The 23,127-nt window shown below is 46.8% G+C and overlaps 1 protein-coding gene across 1 annotated transcript in view; it reads left to right on the top strand.

The window, feature by feature from the left end:
* The first annotated feature begins 381 nt into the window (after positions 1-381).
* F8 (coagulation factor VIII) overlaps positions 382-23,127 on the top strand; it is a 44,021-nt gene continuing 21,275 nt past the window's right edge. The window contains exons 1-12 of the mRNA XM_015426522.1: positions 382-574; positions 2,559-2,733; positions 4,541-4,610; positions 6,566-6,595; positions 8,313-8,524; positions 10,494-10,644; positions 12,744-12,953; positions 13,530-14,258; positions 16,068-16,419; positions 18,480-18,645; positions 20,013-20,225; positions 22,267-22,495. Coding sequence (XP_015282008.1) covers positions 417-574; positions 2,559-2,733; positions 4,541-4,610; positions 6,566-6,595; positions 8,313-8,524; positions 10,494-10,644; positions 12,744-12,953; positions 13,530-14,258; positions 16,068-16,419; positions 18,480-18,645; positions 20,013-20,225; positions 22,267-22,495 — 2,695 coding nt within the window. The 5' untranslated portion in view covers positions 382-416. The remainder of the gene's footprint in view (positions 575-2,558; positions 2,734-4,540; positions 4,611-6,565; positions 6,596-8,312; positions 8,525-10,493; positions 10,645-12,743; positions 12,954-13,529; positions 14,259-16,067; positions 16,420-18,479; positions 18,646-20,012; positions 20,226-22,266; positions 22,496-23,127) is intronic.

Genomic DNA, 23,127 nt, shown 5'->3' with positions numbered 1-23,127 from the left:
GGCCCCACCAGGAAGCTGTCAACCTTTCAAAGCTGTTAAAGCAGTAAAATAAGATTCAGCTGGATAAGAAAGTACATTTTCATCCCTCCTCCAGGCTCCCCCCCCCCATATCTTCAGAGTTCTGGAAATGTTTGATCTCTTCTGCATCCCCAGTCTGTAACTCTTGCCTCTTCACTGCTGGTTTCGGAGGCCAAATTTGCACCTGGAGTTCTGACCAGGTAACTCTACCATCAGTCAGGGCCAGACCTCTAGCCCAGGGAACACTGATACTAATGCTAGGGTGGGGGTCTTTGGTTCCAGCTGGCATGGAAACTTACGTCAAGGTGGAATTCTGTCCAGAGGAGCTCGCGAAGAAGATGCGGCTGGCAGAACATGCTGCAAATGAGTTTTATGACAGCTACGGTGAAGATTATGATATGGAAAGTGTCGTGATCAACATGGACGTGGAGGACTCTGCACCCAGACTCAATGTCCGTAGCTTCGCCAAGCAGCAGCCTGTCACCTGGACACATTACATTGCGGCTGAGGAGATTGAGTGGGACTATGCCCCCGTCCGGCCCACTTACCTGAACAGGTAATGGTCCCCATGCTATCTGGCATTTCCCTTCCTTTTACAAAATACCACTGGTCTTTGCGTTGCCATACTTTGATTTTAAGGCATGTCCCTCTTGCAGAATGCCTGTTCATGCCTTGGGTTCTTATAAAAATGTTGCAAAATCCATAATGAGATAGCAACCTGCATCCAGACTAGTATAGTACGCAAAATAGGTTTCCCCTCTGGCATCGGTGGTATCCCCATTGCTGAAATCTGATTTCCACCCCCCCACTTAATGATTCTACTTTTCTCCTGCAAAAATACACTCATAATGAATGATACCCAAGGATAATGTGCTGTCCCTTTGAGAATCTGTACAGTGCTGCCACCTTGAGCATATACAAAGAAATTCCCAGGCTTTTGGTGGAAATGTTATAGATCCTGTCCTGGACGTTTGCCGTTAGAGGAGCTTGGGGAACAAGTTAGAAAAAGACTTCTGCCTTGTCAGATGTTTCAGAAGCAGGTAATTTAAGTATCTTTGCATTTAAAATGAGAGCGAGTGTGACGTCACGGTTAATGTGTCGAGCTAGGGTTGGGAATACTTGGATTCAACGCCCCACACTGACTTGAAGTCTGCAGGGTGACCTTGGACCAGTCATATACTCTCAGCCTAACATTCCTCACAAGGCTGTTGTGGAGATAGAATGGGGAAGGAAGAACCATGCATGGTACCCTAAGCTGCTTTGAGGAAGGGCAGGACACAGATCCACTAGATAAAATATTTATTAGCAGGCTTGGGGGAAAACATGACGACATCCTTAAAAAAACCAAGCGTGGTGGAATCTACGCAGCCTGAGTGGAGCTCCACTGCATAAATGGCCACTTTCCCGCTTCTTGCTTTTATGATCCCTGCGGATCACAAGAACAATCCCTGCGCCCTTGTGGGTTGTTGGACCTCCAGGAAAACCATATGGGGCAAACGGGGGTGTGTGTGCCTGGAGTGAGGGGGGGGGGAATTGGCCAAAATTGTCCTCTTCCTCCTCCTCCTCAAGCAGAAGTACCTAGCACAAATGGAAGGCGCTTAGGATCCATGCTTATTGCCTCCACAAGTTCACGGAGGAATATTATGCTACAGGGGTCATTTCATTGAAAAAGAGGTGCAAGAGCTCATTAGCATAACTCATTAGCATAACTTATTTGCCTATGCCACACCCCCTGACATCACCGGAAGTGTGTCAGAAGGCAACACCCACCGCTCAGGCTCCACTGGACTGTTTTGGATTGCTAGCTATTGGGGGGGGGTGCAGATCTGCCCTCGCAGAGGAGGGAGAGCTTGTACCTGAATAAAACCTGGTCTTAAAGGTGCCACTGGACTGTTTTGGACCGGGGGGGCCGGGGGGGCTCTGCAACTTACCTGGCTGCTTCTTGCTCTGACTGAGGGCTGCTGGGAGCAGGGGGTGGGGCTTGTTGCATTTGCCCGCCCCCTGGGCTCTTTACTGCCGGAACTCTGCTCCTGTGCGCTCCTGCAGGAAATGACCCCTGTTATGCTATAAACAACTGTCACAGGAGTGGGATAAAAAACAGCAACAGACTAAAAGTTGTTGAAAAGTGGCAGAAAACCATTAGGGCAGCTGATAAAGTGGAAGGTATCAAACTGGAACACACAATTAATCAAAGGCATCGTGGGCTGCAGGCAGGATTGCCAACTTCCAGGTTGTGTGTGGGTGGGTGGGGGTAGAGATCTCCTGGGATTAGAACTGACCTCCAGACGACATTAATCATTCATTCATTATTTATTTATTTAAAACATATATTCCGCTTCTCCTGGAGAAAATGGCTGCTTTAGAAGGTGGGCTAGATGGCATTATACCCTAGCGAGGTCCCCCCCCCCCATAATCCCATGTTCCCAGGCTGCACCCTCACATCTCCATATATTCCAAAACCCTGAGTTGGAGACCCTAGCTGCAGGGATGGCCAGAGTTAGCCCATGGAACACTTTCTCTTTCCCCCTTCTCCTCGGCAGCACTTACACCAGGCAGTTTCTGGAACAAGGCCCCCAGAGGATTGGCTCCAGATATAAGAAAGCGATCTATGTGGAATATGAGGACTGGACTTTCAAGAGGCGGAAGAAGCCCCATGATCCTCAGATGGGAATTCTGGGCCCTGTCCTCAAAGGAGAAGTTGGAGATGAGCTTAAGGTAAGAGAGGTTCCACTTTGGAAATGGAGGTCTTTTGACGCTGCCTTTTACCGAGTCAAAGGACTGGATCAGTGTTGTCTGTTGTGACGGGGCAGAATATCATATATAGTCTTTCTCTGGGGGTACAGGCCACCAGAAATAAGGGCTCCATTGGGAAAGAATCTAATCACCTAGTAATGCAACCAAACAGCAGTGGATACTGCATTATGGCTGCCCTAGAAGAATCTTTCCCAACTGGATTGCCGCGTCCAAACAAGAAAATCCAGTTGCGAATGATTACAATAGTGCAACGATCCTGCGACCTTAGTCATATCTGCTAAACCCCGCTGCTAGAAGGAGAATCCTTCACTCAGGAATGCTTGTTCTGACATGAATAAAATTTGGGATCAAAGGAAGCGTGTTTAGATTAACTACGAAAGATGAGCCCATAAGAGGGGGGAAAAGACACTGAGTTCCCTGTCAAAAGGAGACAGAGAAGAGGGTTGCATTCATTTCTGTGCCCCCTCTGAAGGACAGGAGGATCAGGGTCCTTCTCCACGCAAGGTCTGTGCTCCATTGCCGAGCCACGAGCCCTTCCTTCCTCACGTACTTCCAACTTATTTTGGTCATGCTTCCACGTCTGGATTCCTGACATGTCCTCCTGAAGATCACAGGGCTCATTCTCACAACTGTTTCCGTTCACGGCGGCTTCTTGCTCACTAGCACCAGAGTTGTCACAGGCCTAGCCGGTTGTGGGAAAGATTCCCCAGTGGTGACGTAGAGCAAAAATGGACAAAGATTCCCCAACGGTGTCAAACTAGATGTAGAGCAAAAACGGCCACTTGCAGCTACCAACTGCTACCAGTGAGGCCATTGCCCCCACAGTCGTAATAACGAGGCGGACAACAGTTTGGATCAAACAAGGGCCACTTTATTAACTATATACAATTTATTAACAAAAACCGGCAAGGGAGTGCTTCCTAGGTAGCGGAACAGACCAGGCAGGTGTCACGCTGACCAACCTCCTGGCCTAATATGTGGGCGAGCCACCAACCCCGGTCTTGAGCCATTAATCTGGCTTGCAACCAGCAGCCCAGCCACTGGTAGCCTCCCAGGAGCGCCTACCCCTGAAACCCTACAGCTTGCAGAGAGGCACTTACCCAAGAGGCCCCCAGAGGGAATCATCATTCAACGCCCAGGGCCTTAGTAGCCCGCAGGCCGTTCCTGAAGACCCCCGGTTCCCAAACACGGGACGGCTTAAGGTGCTCACCATTTTCCGCTTCCTTATCCCTGCCCTAATCTGCCAAAGTGACCAACCTATTTAACAGCCACGCCCCAAACCCGTTGTTCCACTGCTCCAGTGTAAGGTAGGCGAAAACTCTACCACCCCATTGCCAATCCTGGGTAATAGCGAAAAATTCCTACCTGGGACAAAGATTCCCCAATGGTGTCAAACTAGATGTAGAGCAAAAACGGACGAACCCCTGTCCAGCCACTTGCAGCTACCAACTGCTACCAGTGAGGCCGTTACAGGGAAGAGAGGCAGCAGCTTGACTTGTTTTCACCATGCCTGGATCTGTCCTAGACCTGGATGGGAAACTCTCCAAAGCATTTTAATTGCTGTTGGCTGGAAAGACTAATAAAATCCATTCATGTTTTTTACCTGTGAATATTTATGCACAACGAGATACCTACGCAAGCGGGATCTGCGAACATGCCAGTTTTCTAAACCATGCTTTGTTCCTCATTAAGGACATAATTTAATGGGTTTTATGGGCTCCGTGAGCCTACACCAGCCGTGACCGCAATGTGAAAACTGTCGTTTCAGATTGTCTTCAAGAATCTTGCCAGCCGGCCATACAACATCTACCCTCACGGCCTCTCGAACGTCTCTTCCCGTCAACAAACCAAAAGTAAGGCTGACTGGGGAAGTTGTCTCAGGAGAGGACTAGCAGAGGAATGTGGGCAAGACTATGTCTGTACTCTGAGGTTTTTAAAATCTAGATCTGAGCCAAAGGAGTTCCAGTTCCGTCAAACTGGAATTTTGTGTCTCACCTAAAAATTATGCAGATCAAATACCTGCATATATTTGGTTGTGACGGACTCTGTTTCAGTCACTGGGGAGGAGCACCAGCTGCAGGTAGACAGTTTCAGGGAGGGGCACCAGCTGCAGTGCCTCTGGATATTTTGACGGTCGCACTCACACCCTTCTGACTTGAGTTTTCCTATCCAGCTTTGCAGTCACGAGGGCTCACTAACTAAGGCGCTCGATTCTCTCTAAAGGCTTGCTGCGGCACTGTGGAATGAGCACAGCCCTCTCCTTAGCAAACCCCAGCTCCCACCCCCATTGATTAGGTCTGGTTCAATGTGGGTTACTAGTTTGGGCCTTTTGTGGGGAAAGACCATCACAACCAGTGTTCCCTTTAAGCTTAGTTAGTGTGAGCTAGCTCACAGTTTTTTAGCCTCCGGCTCACACATTTTTGTCTCAGCTCAGGAAGGAGGGCTCCAGAGCAAACTAATTTATGCAGTAGCCAAATGTCTTGCTCATAACTTTAATGCCAATAGCTCACAAAGTAGGATATTTGCTCACAGGGCTCCATAGCTTAGAGGGAACATTGAACAACAATGGATGTCTTAAAACAACCTTAATATGAAGAGCCATTAAAACTTCTTGCCTAGTAGTCTAAACCATACCTTGCTCTAGAACAAGCTAAAGCTATCTGATTTTAGGGCAAGCCCACAGATTACCAATTTCTTGTTAAAGATAAGGGAACATCTCTAAAATATAGATAATTTCATACACACCGGATTATGCTGGGGTTTGCATGCTAATCACATTGGTTTAGGGTTGCCAACTCTGGGTTAGGAAACTCCTGGAGATTTGGGGGTGGAGCCTGGGGAGGGCGGGGTCTGGGGGGGACCTTCAGTGGGGTGTAGAACCAGAGTCATTAAGGGGGGTCGAGTCCATTGAGTGTATGTTCTTTAGCTGCCTGTATTATAAGGAGGCTCGTTTGGAGATCATCACTCTGTTGCTGGAGAAAATTCCTGGTTGCACAAATAGTCTCGATTGCCTTTTATCTGATAAGAATCCTAGGATCACTTATCCAGTAGCTAGATTTTGTGTACTGATACTGAGGTCCGGAAGCTGTATTTTAATTAGGTTCTAAGCAGGGCTTTTTTTGTAGAAAAAGCCCAGCAGGAACTCATTAGCATAATAGGCTACACCCAACAGCAGAAACTCATTAGCATATTAGGCCACACCCCTGACAGCACAGCTCATTGGCATATTAGGCCCATGTTACCAGAAGTGTGGTCATCCAGCCACACCCACCTTTTGCTTCTTATTCTGTTTAGCTTGTTTGTTGTCCAAACCCAGGGCTTTTTTTGTAGCAGGAACTCCTTTGCATGTTAGGCTACACACCCCTAATGTAGCCAATCCTAATGAGTTTCTGCTGTTGGGTGTGGCCTATTATGCTAATTAGTTCCTGCTGGGCGTGGCCAACTTGGGAGCCAGCCGGAACTCCGTTCCTGTGTGTTCCTGCCCAAAAATACCCCTGGTTCTAAGTTTTAATCTTTTTGTTCTGTGTATTCTGTATGTAAATTTTTTAAATTATAACTATATGTATATAGATTTGGGGGAGGGGCAACAGTGGGAGGGCTTCTAGTGTCCTGGCCCCACTGCTGGAGCTCCTGATGGCACCTGGTATTTTTGGCCCCTGTGTGACAGAGTGTTGGACTGGGTGGGCCACTGGCCTGATCCAACATTTGGCTTCTCTTATGTCCTTATGGATGGTCTAGCAAACATAATAATAAATTCTGATTCTGATTCACCAGAGTCCACTCTACAAAGCAGCCCTTTTCTCCAGGAGGACTGATCTCTGTAGTCTGAAGATCAGCAGTAATTCCAAGAGGTCTCCAAGCCCTACCTGGCTGTTTACAACCGTACATTCGTTCGTTTGGGGGCATCTTTTCTAAAGGAGACAGCCTCCGACCCTCTGCCCAAACTGAGTTTACCATACAATTATCTTCTGGTTGCCCCGTTTCCTCTTTTCTTTCTTTGCTCAGCTGCCATCATCTGGCATGCCAAAGAAAGGCCGATGCTGCCCCCTTCTGTCAAGAAAGGTCCAGAAAGAGTTTTGTGACAAAGCTGATGATAGCTGAACACTTACTTCCAGGCAGTGAGCAAAGCAAGGGAAGGCTACACACGTTTGCTCAGGAGGAGCAAGACCTCTGGTCAGCTCACTTGTTCTGCAGACTGCTTACGCAAAGCAAATGTCCAAAGAACCTGTGTAGTGTGCTCTAGTGGTCGGGAGGGCTGAACTCCGTCCAGCAAAGAGGAGGTTCCATGTATGTCACCTTAAACTTCTTGAAGAAAGGGGGAATAAACATTCGATAAACATGAAGGTGTCTAGACTCTATGTGTTAGGTACATAGAAAATTCTTTTTAAAAGCTCTCTCATTATATATTTATTATGAGAAACAATTTCAGCAAATTCTTTGCTTGCTGCAATTTAATTCTAACCATAGCCAGGAAAGAATAAAAAATGATGCAGAACATGAAATTTTTGGCGAGTGTACATTTTTCACTCTTGCTTGAGACTCTGCACCGGTTGAAATTCTCTCGATACAAAGATACTTAAGCTTTGCCTTTCTATGGCTGCGGTCACACATACTAAATAATCCAGTTCACACAGTAAAATTCAGTTGGAAAGTGCACTGAAAGTGGATTGAAAGTGGATTATTTAGTGCGTGAGACTGCAGCCTATGTATCTAAGATTGTAAGAGCATCCCTGTTGGATCAGACCAAGGGTCAATCCGGCCCAGCACCCTGTTTCCAACGGTGGTCAGCCAGAGACTCCTGGAAGGCCCACAAACAATATATACAAAAATCACCTCCTATGGTTGCCCTGCCCCCAGCAATTGGTATTTAGAAGTACATGGCCTCTGAACATGGAGGTTCTATTCAGTCATCATGGCTAATAGCCATTGGTGGTTCTATCTTCCATGAACATTTCTAACTCTCTTTTAAAGCCAGTTGCCATTGCTACATCTTCTAGCAGTATGTTCTGTAAGTCAGTTTAAATGTGTGTGTGTGTGTGTGTGTTAAAACGTCTTTTCTTTGCTCTGCTTTTCCTAACGTTACATTTCCTTATAGATCATGCCATGAAGTTATTCTGCTTCAATAGAGAAAAAAGGAAAAAGTGGTCACAGGAAATGTTGGAACAAGGGGGAATCAGTATCAGAGTACGCCAATGTCTCAGCTATGGTGCTGACGAAAGAGTCCCCTTCTAGTTTCTAACTGAAATCATTCTCTTTCATTTCCTTCTCCCTAGTCCCATAGCTTGTATTTTCCAGTGTGTTTATGAAGGTAGTGAAAGTCAAGGGAGAGGGAACTCTTGGTCTATGGGGGAGGAACCTAAACCCAGAATGTAACAGGGGGTGGAGACTCATAGTCTATGGGGAAGAACCCAAATCAGGAACATGATGGGGTGGGGTTTCTGCTCAAAAGGGAAGAATCAAAATCTTCTGCTTATTCTGGCTTTTCAAAGGCTGAATGCAGATGTAGTAACAAGATGATCTTGTGGATTGTTTCTTACCAGCTAACAATATGAAACGCTTGGCCATTCAACCGGGCCAATGGATCGAGTACCGGTGGAATATAATGCCTGAAGACAGCCCTACCAAATCTGACGCCCGCTGCCTAACTCGTTTCTATTATAGCTCCCTCAGGCCTAGTCGGGACTTAGCCTCTGGACTTATTGGACCTCTGCTGATCTGCTCCAGAGAGACCATGGACCAGCGGGGAAATCAGGTGGGCTCATCACTGCATCTTCAGAGAAGGCTTGGATGCATTGAAGTAACATGATGAGCGGACTGCACATATTTGAATCCTGGTGCTTTCCCCGCCCGCAAGAAAAGCCCTTTGGGGCAGGAAAGTTCATGTCCCTTTTCCCTCCCCTGCTGCTCTGATTCACACTGGGCACTATGTGGTTGCTAGATACAATTAACACCGTCCGATTCCACAAAAGCAGTTGACGGAGGGGAGATGCGGGTCAAAATGCGGCCGCGCAGCAAATAGTGGGAAACTGAGCAGTACAAGCGGGGAAAAACGGGAGACCGAGGGCACTACAACTGCTCTTGCGGAATGTGCCACACTGAGGGATTCCAGTCACTGAACTCCAACATCACATGTAGTTAATTGAGCAGAAAACTCAGGTTCTGACACCTCCAACACCCTGTATTTTTCTTTTGATCTCTGATCTTTTGAACTTCGTGTCCCTATGGAAAAACAGTCATATAAGGCACTGTGACATGAGTTTATGCCCATTCTATTTAGAACATTTATTTACTTCATTACATGTTAGTCCTGCAGGGACCTTAAGGTGGTGTACATCATTTTCCATTTTATCCTCACAATAATACTGTGAGGTAGGTTCGGCTGAGAGAAAGCAACTAGCCCAAGGTTACCCAGTGAGCTTGAGGACATAGTGGGGATTTGAATCGGCATCTCCCAGGCAATGTTCCCTCTAAGCTGTGGAGCCCTGTGAGCAAAAATTCTACTTTGTGAGCTCCTGGCATTAAAGTTGTGAGCAGGTGATTTGGCTACTGCATAAATTAGTTTGCTCTGGAGCCCTCCTTCCTGAGCTAAGACAAAAATGTGTGAGCCAGAGGCTAAAAAACTGTGAGCTAGCTCACACTAACTCAGCTCAGAGGGAACACTGCTCCCAGGTCTATTCCAGTATTCTAGCCGCTATACAACAACAACAACAACAACAACACATTTTTATCTCAGTCTTCCTCCAAAGGACGCAGAGTGGCACCTCCCTTTCCTAACAATAACCCTCCTGTGATATAGCAAGCTTCATAGCATATTAAGAATTTGAAACGATCTCCCAGATTCTAGATCATAAGTGTAACCACTACACCAAACTGGCTACAGTTTATGGCTCTTCCAAACATCTTTTCTGGGCTGACTTAGAAGAAACAAACCATCTTGATTCTGCTAGGTGCTTTCCTCTGTGACTGAATTGGGGGTGGACTCCATAGATGCCTTTGTATCTGGTAAATAGTAAAGAAACCCAATAGCACCTTTAAGACTGACAAACTTTATTGTAGCATAAGCTTTCGAGAAACACAGGATTTCAAGAAATCCTCTGGATTTGTATCTGGTGTTTACCAGTGAGCCAGGAAAATAATACTGACCCCAGCATAACACTGAAGGGTTCAGCAAAATAAAATGGAGGTTAAAAGTGGGTGAGAACTTAAGAGGAATGAACCCCAGAGCTACAGCCATGCAAGTAGGAAATAAGCAACCTGCAGTGTGGGCATTCCTCCCACATACCTCTGGTTCTCAAGGAGCCACAGAAGCTGATCTGTTCCACCAATGGTAAAGGTTCCCTTGCTCAAAAGCCAGTCGAATCCGACTCTAGGGTTGCAGTGCTCATCTCCATTTCAAAGCCGAAGAGCCAGCGCTGTCCGAAGACATTTCCGTGGTCATGTGGCCGGCGTGACTAAACACCAAGGCGCACAGAACGCTGTTACCTTCCCACTGAAGTGGTACCTATTTATCTACTTGCAATTTCTTGCTTTCGAACAGCTAGGTTGGCAGGAGCTGGAACCAGAGACGGGAGCTCACTCCGTCATGTGGCACACTCGGGTCTCGAACTGCTGAACTACCGACCTTCCACAGCCTGCAGTTCAGCGTCTTAACCACTTGAGCCACCGCAGCTCCGTTCCACCAATGACTCAACCCAAATCCTATCTTTGTGGTCTCCCTCCAGATAATGTCAGATGAAGCAAAATTTGTGCTCTTTTCGGTCTTCGATGAAAACAGGAGCTGGTACTTGCAGAAGAATATCGATACGTTCTGTGCTGATGCCACCCATGTCAACCCGAAGGATCCAGAGTTCTATGCCTCCAACGTCATGCACAGTGAGTAACCCCAAGCAGTGGCTCTTGCCATGATTTTGGGGACCTGGGCAAAAGTCAAGAATTGGCCCTCCATACCCCTTTTATTCCCACCCAACTCACTCTGAACAAGAATGAAGAGCTCAGTTTTCACAATGCATGCCCCTTCAAAAATGCACCAGTTTGCATTCTAAGGTCCCGGTCACACGCAGAATTAGCCGCACGATAGGGACGAATGCCGGGCGGATTTTACGGGCACGATCACACGGGAACATCTGGTAAGTTTGCTGTACCCGTCGGTAACCCGTATCGCCCCACCGAAGATGTGGAGTAAAAAGATACCTGGGAAAGTGCAGTATTTTCTGGAAAACGCGTGGCGCGGGTGAGCGTCTGATCGCGGAAGCGCTGGTATCCCATTGCATCCGGCGCCCGTCTGCGTCCCACCGGATGTTTTCTTGTAAGCCTCCATGGTATGCGCACAAATGCCCACATGACCAATGAGGTACTGCTTGAACCACCTTGACCTTCTTTGCCATGCTTCATCGTCAACGTGTGATTGGCGGCTGACAGCCTGAGCACAGAGCCTTGGGGGGAACGTCTGATCGCGATACCACACTTCATTTTGCTCCGGAGCTCATGTGACCGGGGCCTAACTTTACCTTATTTCTCATCACTTTCACCTCCATTGGCCATCAGGCCCTCCCTAGCGTGGGGCCCTAGGCAATCCCACTGATAAAGCTATCCCATTGGTAAGACCAGTGCTGTGGGTACAGGCAGAGATAGGCAAAAGTTCTAGGTTCAAGGACACTTGGAAGATGAAATCACACAATCAGGATTAGTTCAGATCGTCCAAAAAAATTAAAAAGCAAGTGACTGTTTACTTTTCTTGTCTTCCATCCCATAATGATAAGGCTCATGTTTCCAGAGGGATGCTTTTTGTACGGGTGACAAGTGCAGGCCTAGTTGCCATTAGACAGGCAAGATCCTTTTTTCCCTGGCATGCTAATTTTCTATGCGGGGGGGGGGGGGGGGAATTGTATGGAGGATGACTTCTTCACGCAGGCCCCCTACCTTCAGTCTGAAATGATACAGCAATGGGAGCTAACTATTTAGGAGATTATAAATTCAGATTTTAGCAAGCAAATTCCAGCAAGGGATACTAGACTGCATATTCTTCAGCTTAAATTTGTCTTCACTTTAGTTTTTCCTCAGCTTCATTTGTCATCCCTGAAATTCAGGCCCATAGTTTAAAAAGAGCTAATTTATATACCCAAGAAGAAGAGATTGAATTTATACCCCGCCCTTCACTTGGAGTCTCTGAGCGGCTTACAATCTCCTTTCCCTCCCCCTCCCCACAACAGACACCCTGTGAGGCAGGTGGAGCTGAGAGAGCTCTTTCCAGAACTGCCCTTTCAAGGACAGCTCTGACAGAACTACGGCTTGCCCAAGGTCACCCAGCAGCTGCAAGTGGAGGAGTGGGGAACCAAACCCGGTTCTCCCAGATTAGAGTCCGCACACTTAACCACTACACCAAACCGGCTCTCAAGTGCTTGTAGATTGGAGAGTGAGGAAGCACATGATGCAGAGGGGTCAGTGATTGGGCAACCTGGGTGTGATGACTGGTAACCTAGTGACCAGGGCAGGCTGCAGGTTTTCTGGAGGGTGGGTAACGGTGCCCCATCCCAGTATCACTCAAGGATTGCTGCCGGGGCCTGATATTGCATCAGTTTGGGATCTGCAGTAGGCCCTCCTGGTCCCCTAGGGTCCCCATAGCTGTCCGTCTAGGCCAGTCTCAGATGCCATTTGAGGCTTTCCTCTGATATAATTTGCCCCAGACGGACGGAGCTCAGCAGACCTGGGAGCTATATAGCCAGTGATGACACAGGATTGGCTTTTGGAGCGCAGTGGTTTCCCAGGACCAAGAGAATTCTGGTCTGCGGTGTTTGCATCCCAGTTCAATTTATCTGTAGTTCCATCCTCTAAACAGTGGAGGCAACAGGGAACGGGTGTCTGATCCAGAAGGTTCAACCCCTTTTTGAAACTCTCTATTTCCTGGTTAGAGTTACCATGTGTGAATGACCTGAATACTGACGCAACTTCTCCCATCTCCTGGATCTTTTCAGGCATCAATGGCTACGTTTTTGATAATCTACATCTGAATCTTTGCTTGAATAAAGTGGTGTATTGGTATGTCCTCAGCGTGGGTGCCCAAACGGAGTTCCTTTCTGTTTTCTTCTCTGGGAATATTTTTAAGTACAACACGGTCTTTGAGGAGACCCTCACACTCTTTCCACACACCGGGGAGACCGTCTTCATGGTCATGGAGAATCCAGGTTAGAGTTACTGCTTCAGCCACTGTGCCTGTTCTAAATAATACTGACCTGAATCTCAGTTTCAGCATCATGAATCTTGAAGACACTTTACTGTATGTACTGTGTGTACTTTATGTACTGTGTTTTTCTTAGCAGAAGTGCTATGAAAAGGAAGCAGGCATATGGGTTCCTCTTTAAAGAAATGTTGATATTCTTATTCTAGCATGAACCTTTCCCAAGTATTACCTCCGTCCTCTATAAAGAAGAATACTTCCTGACTGTCTAGCAAGAGTAAAAGGCCTTCTTGTCTGTCTAGTAGAAGTACAACCTAAATGCCCTTCTCCTAGCAGAGCAAAAGGATGCCCTCACATCAAGAATCCTGTCATTTTTTTAACAAACAGACAGACAGACAACCTTTATTGGCATGTACCTTTTAAAACAGTTGTTGTTGGTTTTCTGCTGTTACAATAGTTACAAATAGGAAAGCTATGTCTTTGGTTTTTTTGTTTTGCCACCAGAGTGTGTGGCTCTGATGCATGTAAAATGTACCTGGTGCAATCTTTAATCTTTCCCTCCCTTAATTCTTACCTGTGACAGGTATCTGGATGTTGGGATGCTTGAACCCTGAATTTAGAAGAAGAGGGATGAGAGCCAAATTCACTGTTTCCAGGTGCACTGAGAACACGCCTGGTGATGAAGACTATTACAGTGAGTATGAAGAGACAGCAGATTACTACGCAACTGAACACAATGAATTACAACCAAGAGGCTTCTCCAAGAAAAAAAGGCGGCCAAAACCATGCATAAAGAAGCACCAGGACAACACCTCCTCTTCAGAAAATGAAATGCAGATGACCAATGACAACAGGCCTCCATGCATTGAGGAACCATCCCAGCTAATCAAGTTAAGCAGCACAGAGAATTCTCCCAGCCCATTAATGGCTCCAGAAGAACCTCTGTTCTTAGAAGACATGTATTCACCTCCTCCCCAAGAGCCCCTCTTTAAAGTCTTGCCCAGTGATCCTTTTCCAGCAGAAGAAGGACCATCAGCCATGCCTGGGCAACGTTTCCAAGGTGCTTCTCTTTCAGGTAGTTCATCTGTTGTACATGAAGAGGCACATAAGAACGAGAGTTCATTAGAGACTGCAGCTAATCTGAATACTGAGCTTGCTGTCCTCAAAATATACAAGCCAACTCAGGAAGCTGTAATAGAGCAAATAAACTCAACGCAACAGGAAAAAGGAAAGAATATCCCTCCTCTGGTAGAGATGGAGGGATTCTTTGAAGGCCATGTTACAACTGCTCACCCAAAGGAGCTGGTTGATGGTAAGGACTCTGCAGGAAACCTGAACTTGAATGCAGAAAAACCCTCTCTTAAAACTGACAATTTGTCGGATCTCTATACAGTGTATCTGGACTCCAGTTTCCCTGAAAAAGCATCATTAGAAGAACTAGACACCATTCAAAAATGGAATACTACGACACGAACACCAGATGCTGCAACAGTGCCAGAAATGATGTCATTTGTGGACAGAAGTATTTTTTTGAACATAAGTGGAACTTCATCACCATTACATGACTTGCTGATCAAGGCAATTATTCACGACAGGTCCCTGGAGACTCAAAGCACTAATTTGTCAACATTAAAAACTAGCTCTGGAGCTGAAGACCTTGCATTGCTGAGCTACAACACAACCTCTCATGCTTCGAATAGTTACTTGTCCCATAATGCAACTCTCCAAGAAAATGTATCATTTATAGCCAGAGAAGCATTACAAACAGAAAAGATGGCTGCTACATCACAGGTAGAAACATCCTTCACAATTGTGGGAAATCGAGGGACTTCTGCACCTCTAAAGGAAGACTTCCTTCTTGTCAACGATGTTGCTCATACAGTCTCCCACGACCAAGACAGCAACTCAAGACCTCTAGAAAGGGGGTTTCAGGGTCATGAGACAAAGACAATTGCACAACTCAGACTGGACACAGTCACTAGAAGCCCCGCTGTTTCGAATGTTTTGAATGAACGTAGTTCCTTGTTTGCTCAGAATGATGTGACAGCAGATTCAGATAGATTAAATGACAACCCAAAAGTTACAAACAAGGCTGTATACGCTAGTGATATTCTGGAGAGTAATGATATTTCCTCTGTGTTTCCCTTGCATGCTGCCCAAGAAACTGATGACTTACCTCTCAAAGAAAGTTTCCTAAAAGCTGGTCAAGGCAAGGGACTGTTAGGGAGAGGAAATGGATTTTGGGCCAGATTTGATGTTGTACACAACAGGAAGAATATTCCCACTTCCCATGGAATACTGGATATATCTGGGGAACAAAACCTTGTACAAGATAGTCTGATAGAAGATACCACCATAAACCTTCCCAAAGTTAACTTATCAGAAAATAATGAAGTATTTCATTATAGGACTTTGCCTCCATCTCAACGAGTTAATTTGGGAAACTATAGACACTCTAATGTAAAGCTCATGATGAAATCCAGCTTGGAGAAGAGATCCCTGAAATTACGTCAAGCCACATCAGAAGAGACACATGGTATCACAGCAGAGGGAACAAATAATTTGAGTAAAATGGAAGGAAGGACTCAGGCTTTGCTTGGTGGTTCTTTCTTCAAGCTAAGCAATAAGTATAAAACTTCTGTACCAAGGACACCTTTGAGAGATGAGACTGCAGGAAATCATGGAGCAACCAGCCCCGGCAGGACAACATCATCGCCATCTCCTTTATCAAGCTCTATCCAGTCCAGTCCAGCTCCACATTACTCACGCAGCCCTGATTCTCAAGCAGAGAGGGCACAACTGGTTGCTCAAAATGGCAGCGATCAGAGGGTGGACACAATTACTATCCCTAGTTATTCCAGAACTAAAACAGGCCTTGGGGACAACGATACAGAAACCAACATAGGATTTACTCTTCCTACCTTTGTGGGAGGACAGACCACAAATGCCAGCTCTGTCCCACAGAAGACTGGCAGGCAGATGAATGAGGCTGGAGTGCCTGAGACCCTAGAAGCTCCAGTTAAGAGGCATGCTGACCCAGAAACTGATTTGCAGTTGCAGCTGAGAGGATCTAGCATCGATCAAGAGGTATTTAATAGTGAAGGTGACATTGCTCCTTCAGGTGGTACAATACAAACATTTAAGTGGAAAGAAAAGGAGGAAGCAGGAGGAAACCCAATGGAGAAGTTCCTCAGAGGGGAAAGCAGGGCCCCAGGCCTCATTCATGTGGAGGCCTCTACGAAACCTTCTGGCCTTGACGAATCAGAGGTCACAGACTCCTTGAGGCCTCTGAAGGAGAACCCTCAGTACGATGACTACAGTGCTACTGAGGAGAGTCAGGAATTTGATATCTATGGGGAAGCTGATCAGGATCCACGTACTTTTACTGGGAAAGTCCGACAATATTACATTGCTGCTGAGGAGGTGATGTGGGATTATGGGAGCCAGATTCCCTCTCCATATTTAAGAGACAAGTAAGTCATACCTATCACTAGCTATGAGGGCAGCTGGCAAAGTCAACCACTTTTTAGACTGGGGCACATCTCTCTATATAATAATTCTGTTTTGGTCATGGACTCTCCTGAACATTCCACATGCTCCCAAATCAGTTGGCTCCCTGATCTGTCACTCAGAAGCTGTCCCTATCCACAGGCTGCATTGCTTGAATCTTGCCTCCAGTATTCTAAACAGTTTGCTGTTCCTCTCCCCCCAATAGCCAGTCGGAACACAGAGGTCATTTGCATATGCAGCCTGATTCTAAACAGTTTGCTGTTGCTGTTGGGAGTCATTTAATGTGTCCTGAGGTAAAATACATATCCCAATCTTCCCTTAAATGGTCACTGGAGTTGCCAGTCTCCCTGTGGAGCCTGGAGATATCCTAGAAATCACCATTTTCCCCAGCCACAGCACATCATTTCCCCTACAGAAAATTTCCCAGCTATTACAATGGCTGCTTTGGGCAGTGGACTCTATGGAATTATATCCTGCTGAGATCCCTCCACACCCCAAACCCTGCCCTTCCCAGGCTCTACCCCTCAAATCTACAGGTATTTCCCAACCCAGAGTTGACAACCCTGTAACTGGCCATGGAACCACTTTCCAGACCCTTGGAACCCAGAAGACATGGCATAGGAGGAGGTGGTTTTCTACCTTAGCTGCCACTGCATAACCCCAAATCAACATAAGTCAGGGGTGGAGGGAACCATACCTGTTACCATGAAGCTGTCCTCCCTCACTTGGGGCAGCAAAATGACTTGAGACAGCCCTGCCTTATAGCTAAGCAGAAGGAAATACAGATGGCTTGCCTCCCTCTATTTTCCCCTTCCCCCTGCCACCCCATCAGCCACAGCCGGGATACTTACCTGGAGCTTCCTTCTAGAGCTCGTTGTATTTCTTCCCACAACGGGCCTTACTCCTAGTACTTGAAATACTACTGAGATCTACCTCCAAATCATCCCATAATGTCAAAATGCACTGGGCAGGGGAGGAAGGAATGGGCTTGTCAGACACCATCTCGAGACTTTGCAAGACAGCAATATCCATTCCTCACAATATTATTTAGCATTATGGGAATGTTCACAGCATTTCTTATGCACTGTCTCAGCACATAACTACAGAACATGTTGAGAGATCCATGAATGGATCTTCCATCATTTTTGCATCATTTCCCCCCCATCAGGTGCAGCCATGCACCACTGTACTTTGGATTGGGGCTACGGCAAGGCCGCAGTCCACAGTTTGCCAATAGAATCTGAGGCATATTCTTTTTGTTATTAGTCCTGGAAAAGGGGGGGGGAAATGACAGAGAAAGGTTGCCTGTCTTTTAAAAATCTTTCCAGGGCTGTTCAGCCCATGGGTGAGGGGTGACAGCTTGGCAACATTGTGCACGAAAGAAAGGGCCCTTCCTTCACACCTTGTGCCTCAGCCCAGATTGAGATCTAGGGCCTACCCAGCTGCTATCTGACTTTTTAAAATGGTGGAAAGAGGCAGCCATGGATTTCCCTGCATCTTGTTGGACACCTAGAAATCCTAGCAATAGCCCTGAAAGAGACACCAAAATTATTACTCCCCAGTTACAAATGGCAGGCTAAGGGATAGTGCCTTGACTAAGTTCATGGGTGGGTGAACCCACTCAGTAAGTTCATGGCTGGGGTGACATTTGAATGAGGGCGTTTCCACCTGACTCAGCTACCTAACAGCGTCAACAGCGTAGATAGATGCATTCAGGCAGATGTGTAAAATGGTGGCTTCTTTGTTGGCTATCAGGTTGTACAAACCTGCAGTTTACAATATTATCTACAGACCATGATGGTGATCCTCATCTCACGTGTTTAGGACCTAAGTTTTGACAAATCCCCTGCACCCCAAATCCTGACACTCATGGGGCAAGGCCTTGTGTTCTGATTTATACTTTCACAATGCAGCCCACTTATTTCCAATCGAGGTTGACTCTGGCTTATGTGACTGTCTGAATCGTGAATTCCTGATCTCACTGAAGGCTATGCCACATCAAATGTCTCCTGGTTTCTTGCAGGAGTCCAAATAGCAGCTCAAAGAAGCCCTTCTGGCAGTACAAGAAAGTGGTTTTCCGAGAGTATCTAGATAAGTATTTCACTCAGCCGCTGGCCCGTGGAGAGTTGGATGAGCACTTGGGCATCTTGGGGCCATACATTCAGGCCCAAGTTGATGATGTCATCATGGTGAGACAGCGTGGATTTTAAAAAACTATCTTGCCATTTTAAATCACCGTTATTTTTTGCTAGTTTGCAAAATGTCTCTGCTGCCACCTCTTAGTCGTAGAACTTCTGATACAGCTACCGTCTAATTATTAACAAAACCGAGCAACTTTATTGAAAATAGGAGAACACTGGTCAATCAATAGTAGCCAGTGTAAAAGAACTGCCAGAATCAGATCTAGATGACTCTTCTTTATCCTAGAATAACTTCAGAAACCATTTTCCCTACCAGGAAAAAATTATCCAGCACCTCCAACATTTTATAAGAGCTAGAGCACTGGACTAAAATCTGGGAGTCCAGGTTTGAATCTCCGCTCTGTCATGGAAGCCAATGGGGGTGAGTCTGGGCCAGTCGCTTCCTCTCAGCCTAACCTACCTCACAGAGCGTTGCTGTGAGGACAACGTGGAGGAGAGGAGAATTATGTTGTAAGCCACTTTGGGTTCCCATTGGGAAGAAAAGCAGAGTATAAAAGTTGCAAGGGCAGAGTTTGGGAAGGGGAGGGAGCTCAGGGGAGATGTGACCGCATACAGTTTACCCTACAAAGCTGTCGTTTTCTCCAGGGAAATGTACCTCTGTAGCAATGCTCCCTTCTAAGCTATGGAGTCCGGTGAGCAAAAATTATACTTTGCGAGCTACTGGCATGAAAGTTGTGAGCAGGTGATTTGGCTGCTGCATAAATCAGTTTGCTCTGGAGCCCTCCTTCCTGAGCTAAGACAAAAATGTGTGAGCCGGAGGCTAAAAAACTGAGCTAGCTCACACTCACTCAGCTTAGAGGGAACACTGGTCCGGGGGGTCAGAAGGAATTCTGGGAGACTTCCAGGCCCCACTTGGAGTTTAGCAACCTTACCACGTATAGTAGGTTAAAGATGTCTCTTGCTTGAGGTATATTGAAGGAGACTCAAATCAGAAGAGAGAGCACCAGCAACACAGACTCTAATTGGTCAGGGGCGAAGTTCCCAAAATAACTATCCAGGGCCACTTCACTGCCCCAAAACAACCTAAATATAGTTCCATGATACGGACTCTCAATAGTGAATGGCTGGACTGTCCCTGATCTTCCAGGATGGAAGGTGGAAGCCCCAGGAACAGCAGGAGGATAGTCTGGCGTAATCTTTGTGGGGGGGGCGGGCGGCAGCCTCCGCCGAAATTTTCAGGAAGGTGTTCAGCCTCCCCCGGGAGCCACCCTTGCTCCTAGCAAAGCAATGCCTCTGGCTCAGCCCCCCCCCCGGGAAATTGGAAAGTCTACACCCTTCTCTGCTTTGTGTGTGTGCCTTATTCCTCTCCCTAAATGACAGTTCTCCTCCTTGGGCATCTTCCTCCCCTTGCCCAGGTGACCTTTAAGAACATGGCTTCCCGACCTTACACATTCCATTCCAACCTGCTACCCTATGAGGGGAAAAGAGAGGAAGAGGAACAGCTCCGCCCGGGTGAGGTACAGCCCAACCAAGTCCGCGAGTACACCTTGAAAGTCCAGCGAGAAATGGCTCCTACAGCTGAGGAGTTCGAGTGCAAGGCGTGGTTGTACTTCTCCAGTATTAACCTGGTAGGTATAAAGGTATAAATGAAGGAGCTGCGGTGGCTCAAGTGGTTAAGATGCTGAACTGCAGGCTGTGGAAGGTCAGTAGTTCAGTAGTTCGAGACCCGGGTGCCGCATGACGGAGTAAGCTCCCATCTCTAGTTCCAGCTCCTGCCAACCTAGCAGTTCAAAAGCAAGAAATTGCAAGTAGATAAATAGGTACCACTTTGGTGGGAAGGTAACAGCGCTCCGTGCGCCTTGGTGTTTAGTCATGCCGGCCACATGACCACGGAAACGTCTTCGGACAGCGCTGGCTCTTTGGCTTGGAAACGGAGATGAGCACCGCAACCCTAGAGTCGGATTCGACTGGCTTTCGAGCAAGGGAACCTTTACCTTTACCTATAAAGGTCCAGGGCTGTTGCCTGTAGCCCACTTTAAACAAGCAGCAGAATCAAGTGGTATAATCCTTTTCCTACCACTGCAGGTGCACAGGTGCATGTTTGAGTGCTCCCCCTTGGGACACAGGGTTGCCAACTCTAGCTCGGGGACTCCTGGAGATCTGGGGGCAGGGCTTGGAAAGGGCAGAATTTAGGGAAAGTTAGGGGGCTCAGCAGTTACGTGATGTCACAGAGCCTGTCCTCCAAAGCCACCGTGTCCTCTGTGGAAACTGGTCTCTGTAGCCTGGAGCTCAGTTGTGATACTGAGATAACTCCAGCCACACCAGGAGGTTGGCAACCCTAATTGATGCAGTTCTCTTCACATAGAAGTCTGGCACCAGGGGAAATTGTTCAGCCCAGCCTTCTCCCTAAACATGTGATTTTATTTTGTGCTGGAAGTTTCTTTTTTTTTATTATTAGGGAACATTAAAACATTCCACTGCCCTCTAAGAACCTGAGGTGATAAAGTTCAAGGGAAGCTTTAGCACTTTAGATGGGGCCACCTATATAAACTGGGCCTGGATCAGGCCGTTTCACAGGCTACAGAAGGGCAGCGGGCTCCTAATGGCACAACAGGCACCTTGAGCATACGAAGCTGCTGCACTCTGGTCCCTTTAGCTTGGCCCTGCCTGCTCTGACCAGTACCTGCTCTCCAGGGTCTTGGGTAAGGTAAACAGGAGTCTCACAGTACCTTAAAGACTAACATTTCATTCCAGTGGAAGCTTTTATGGACTAGAGCCCCAGTTTTTCAGATGCTACAAGTGGGTTCTCACTTTTTGTAGTAATTTTGCACAGAAAGTTTGCAAACAAACAAACAGCAAGATCCAAGGAGTCATGAAATGCAGGACGTACAGAGTAAAATCTAATGATGTATCATTCAGATCTAATAAATCAAAAATGCAGAGGCCATCCACTAGTAATGATAAAGGGTAGGGGTCACCAGCACTGTTCCTCTAAGCTGAGTTAGTGTGAGCTAGCTCACAGTTTTTTAGCCTCCAGCTCACACATTTTTGTCTCCGCTCAGGAAGGATGGCTCCAGTGCAAACTAACTGATGCAGCAGCCAAATTGTTCGCCCACACCTTTAAAGCCAGGAGCTCACAAAGTAGATTGTTTGCTCACAAGACTGCACAGCTTAGAGGGAGCATTGGTCACCAGTTTTGTTAAGGTAGTCACAGCTGCAGTGAGATAAACATCCTAAATCCTGACTCAACGCAGGGGGATGGCTGCATCAGACCTCTCAATCAGTCTCAGTTCTCCCATTTCACACTGAAGATCCCTGCTGAAGTTGTTTTGTTGAAGGATGGCGACTTTCAGGTCAGAAACAGAGTGTCCAGGGAGACTGAAATGTTCTCCCACTAATTTACGGGAAATACTGTGATTCTGAATGTCAGATTTGTAGAGGTTCACAGATTGGTCTTTCCCAACACCTTCTGCCTCAGAACCTTTTGCTGGAGATGCCAGGACTTGATCCTGGGACTGCCCGTGTACAAAGCCAGTTCTCTGCCACAAAACCACAGCCTCTTACAGAAATGTCCTTGCTCACAGAATGTATTATGCCAAAACAGCCAAGTTACAAATAAATATGCATAAGGAGCCTCCCTTCTGACTGATCTTGTCTCTCCCTGTCCAGGAGAAAGACTTGCACTCGGGTCTCATTGGGCCCCTGATTATTTGCCAGCCCGGAGTACTGAGCACTGCGCACGGGAGGCAACTGTCCATCCAGGAATTCTCTCTGCTCTTCACCATCTTTGATGAGACAAAGAGCTGGTATTTCGCGGAGAATATCGAGAGGAACTGTCCGTCCCCCTGTCACATCCAGATGGACGATCCTGTCTTTAAAACGAGCAATACTTTCTATGGTAATAATTTATTTCCACCTTTAGTACCTTCGCTTCCCGTGCTGCTAATCTGGTGTGGTATGAGGAAGAAAACAGCTAACTGCGCCTAACAGGGCAGCTGCTTTGGTGTCAGACCAGAGATCGACTGTGGCATTTTGATGCCAAAGGCATAAACATTAATAAACTCAAAAACTAGGGATCTGTAGCCTTTTAAACTATCACCCCCACATCTGCTGTCTAAGGTGGCCCATTTTGCCCTGCTCAGGCCTGTGATCTTCAGCAGAGGCCTTATTCCAGGTGCTCTGAGCTGCAGAAGTGAGGGGAGTATCTATAAAAGACAGGGTCTTTTCAGTGGTGGTTCTCTATCCCTGGTGCTCCATCCCCAAAGGCATTCATCAGACACACACTTGATTACCTTTTAGTGCCAAGTGAAAAGTAGCTTGTTTGCCCAAACTTGCTATTTTTTCTCAATTGTGTTTGCTTCTGTAATTTTATTGAAGTGGTTTTAGGGACTGTTAATACACAGGGATCTATTTTTATTGTCCATGTTTGGGACGGGGGTGGGAGGCTGCTATCCCCTTCAAGTTGTAGGTTGCTTGTTTGCCCTGTTTATAAAACTGCTTGATCTGAATCACTCCTGGCTTATTTCCCAA

The sequence above is a fragment of the Gekko japonicus genome, unplaced genomic scaffold (genome assembly GCF_001447785.1).
Source record: "Gekko japonicus isolate JY-2015 unplaced genomic scaffold, Gekko_japonicus_V1.1 scaffold1313, whole genome shotgun sequence".
Lineage (NCBI taxonomy): Eukaryota > Metazoa > Chordata > Lepidosauria > Squamata > Gekkonidae > Gekko > Gekko japonicus.
The sequence above is the reverse complement of the archived record's forward strand: the minus strand, read 5'-3'. Positions and strand labels throughout refer to the sequence as shown.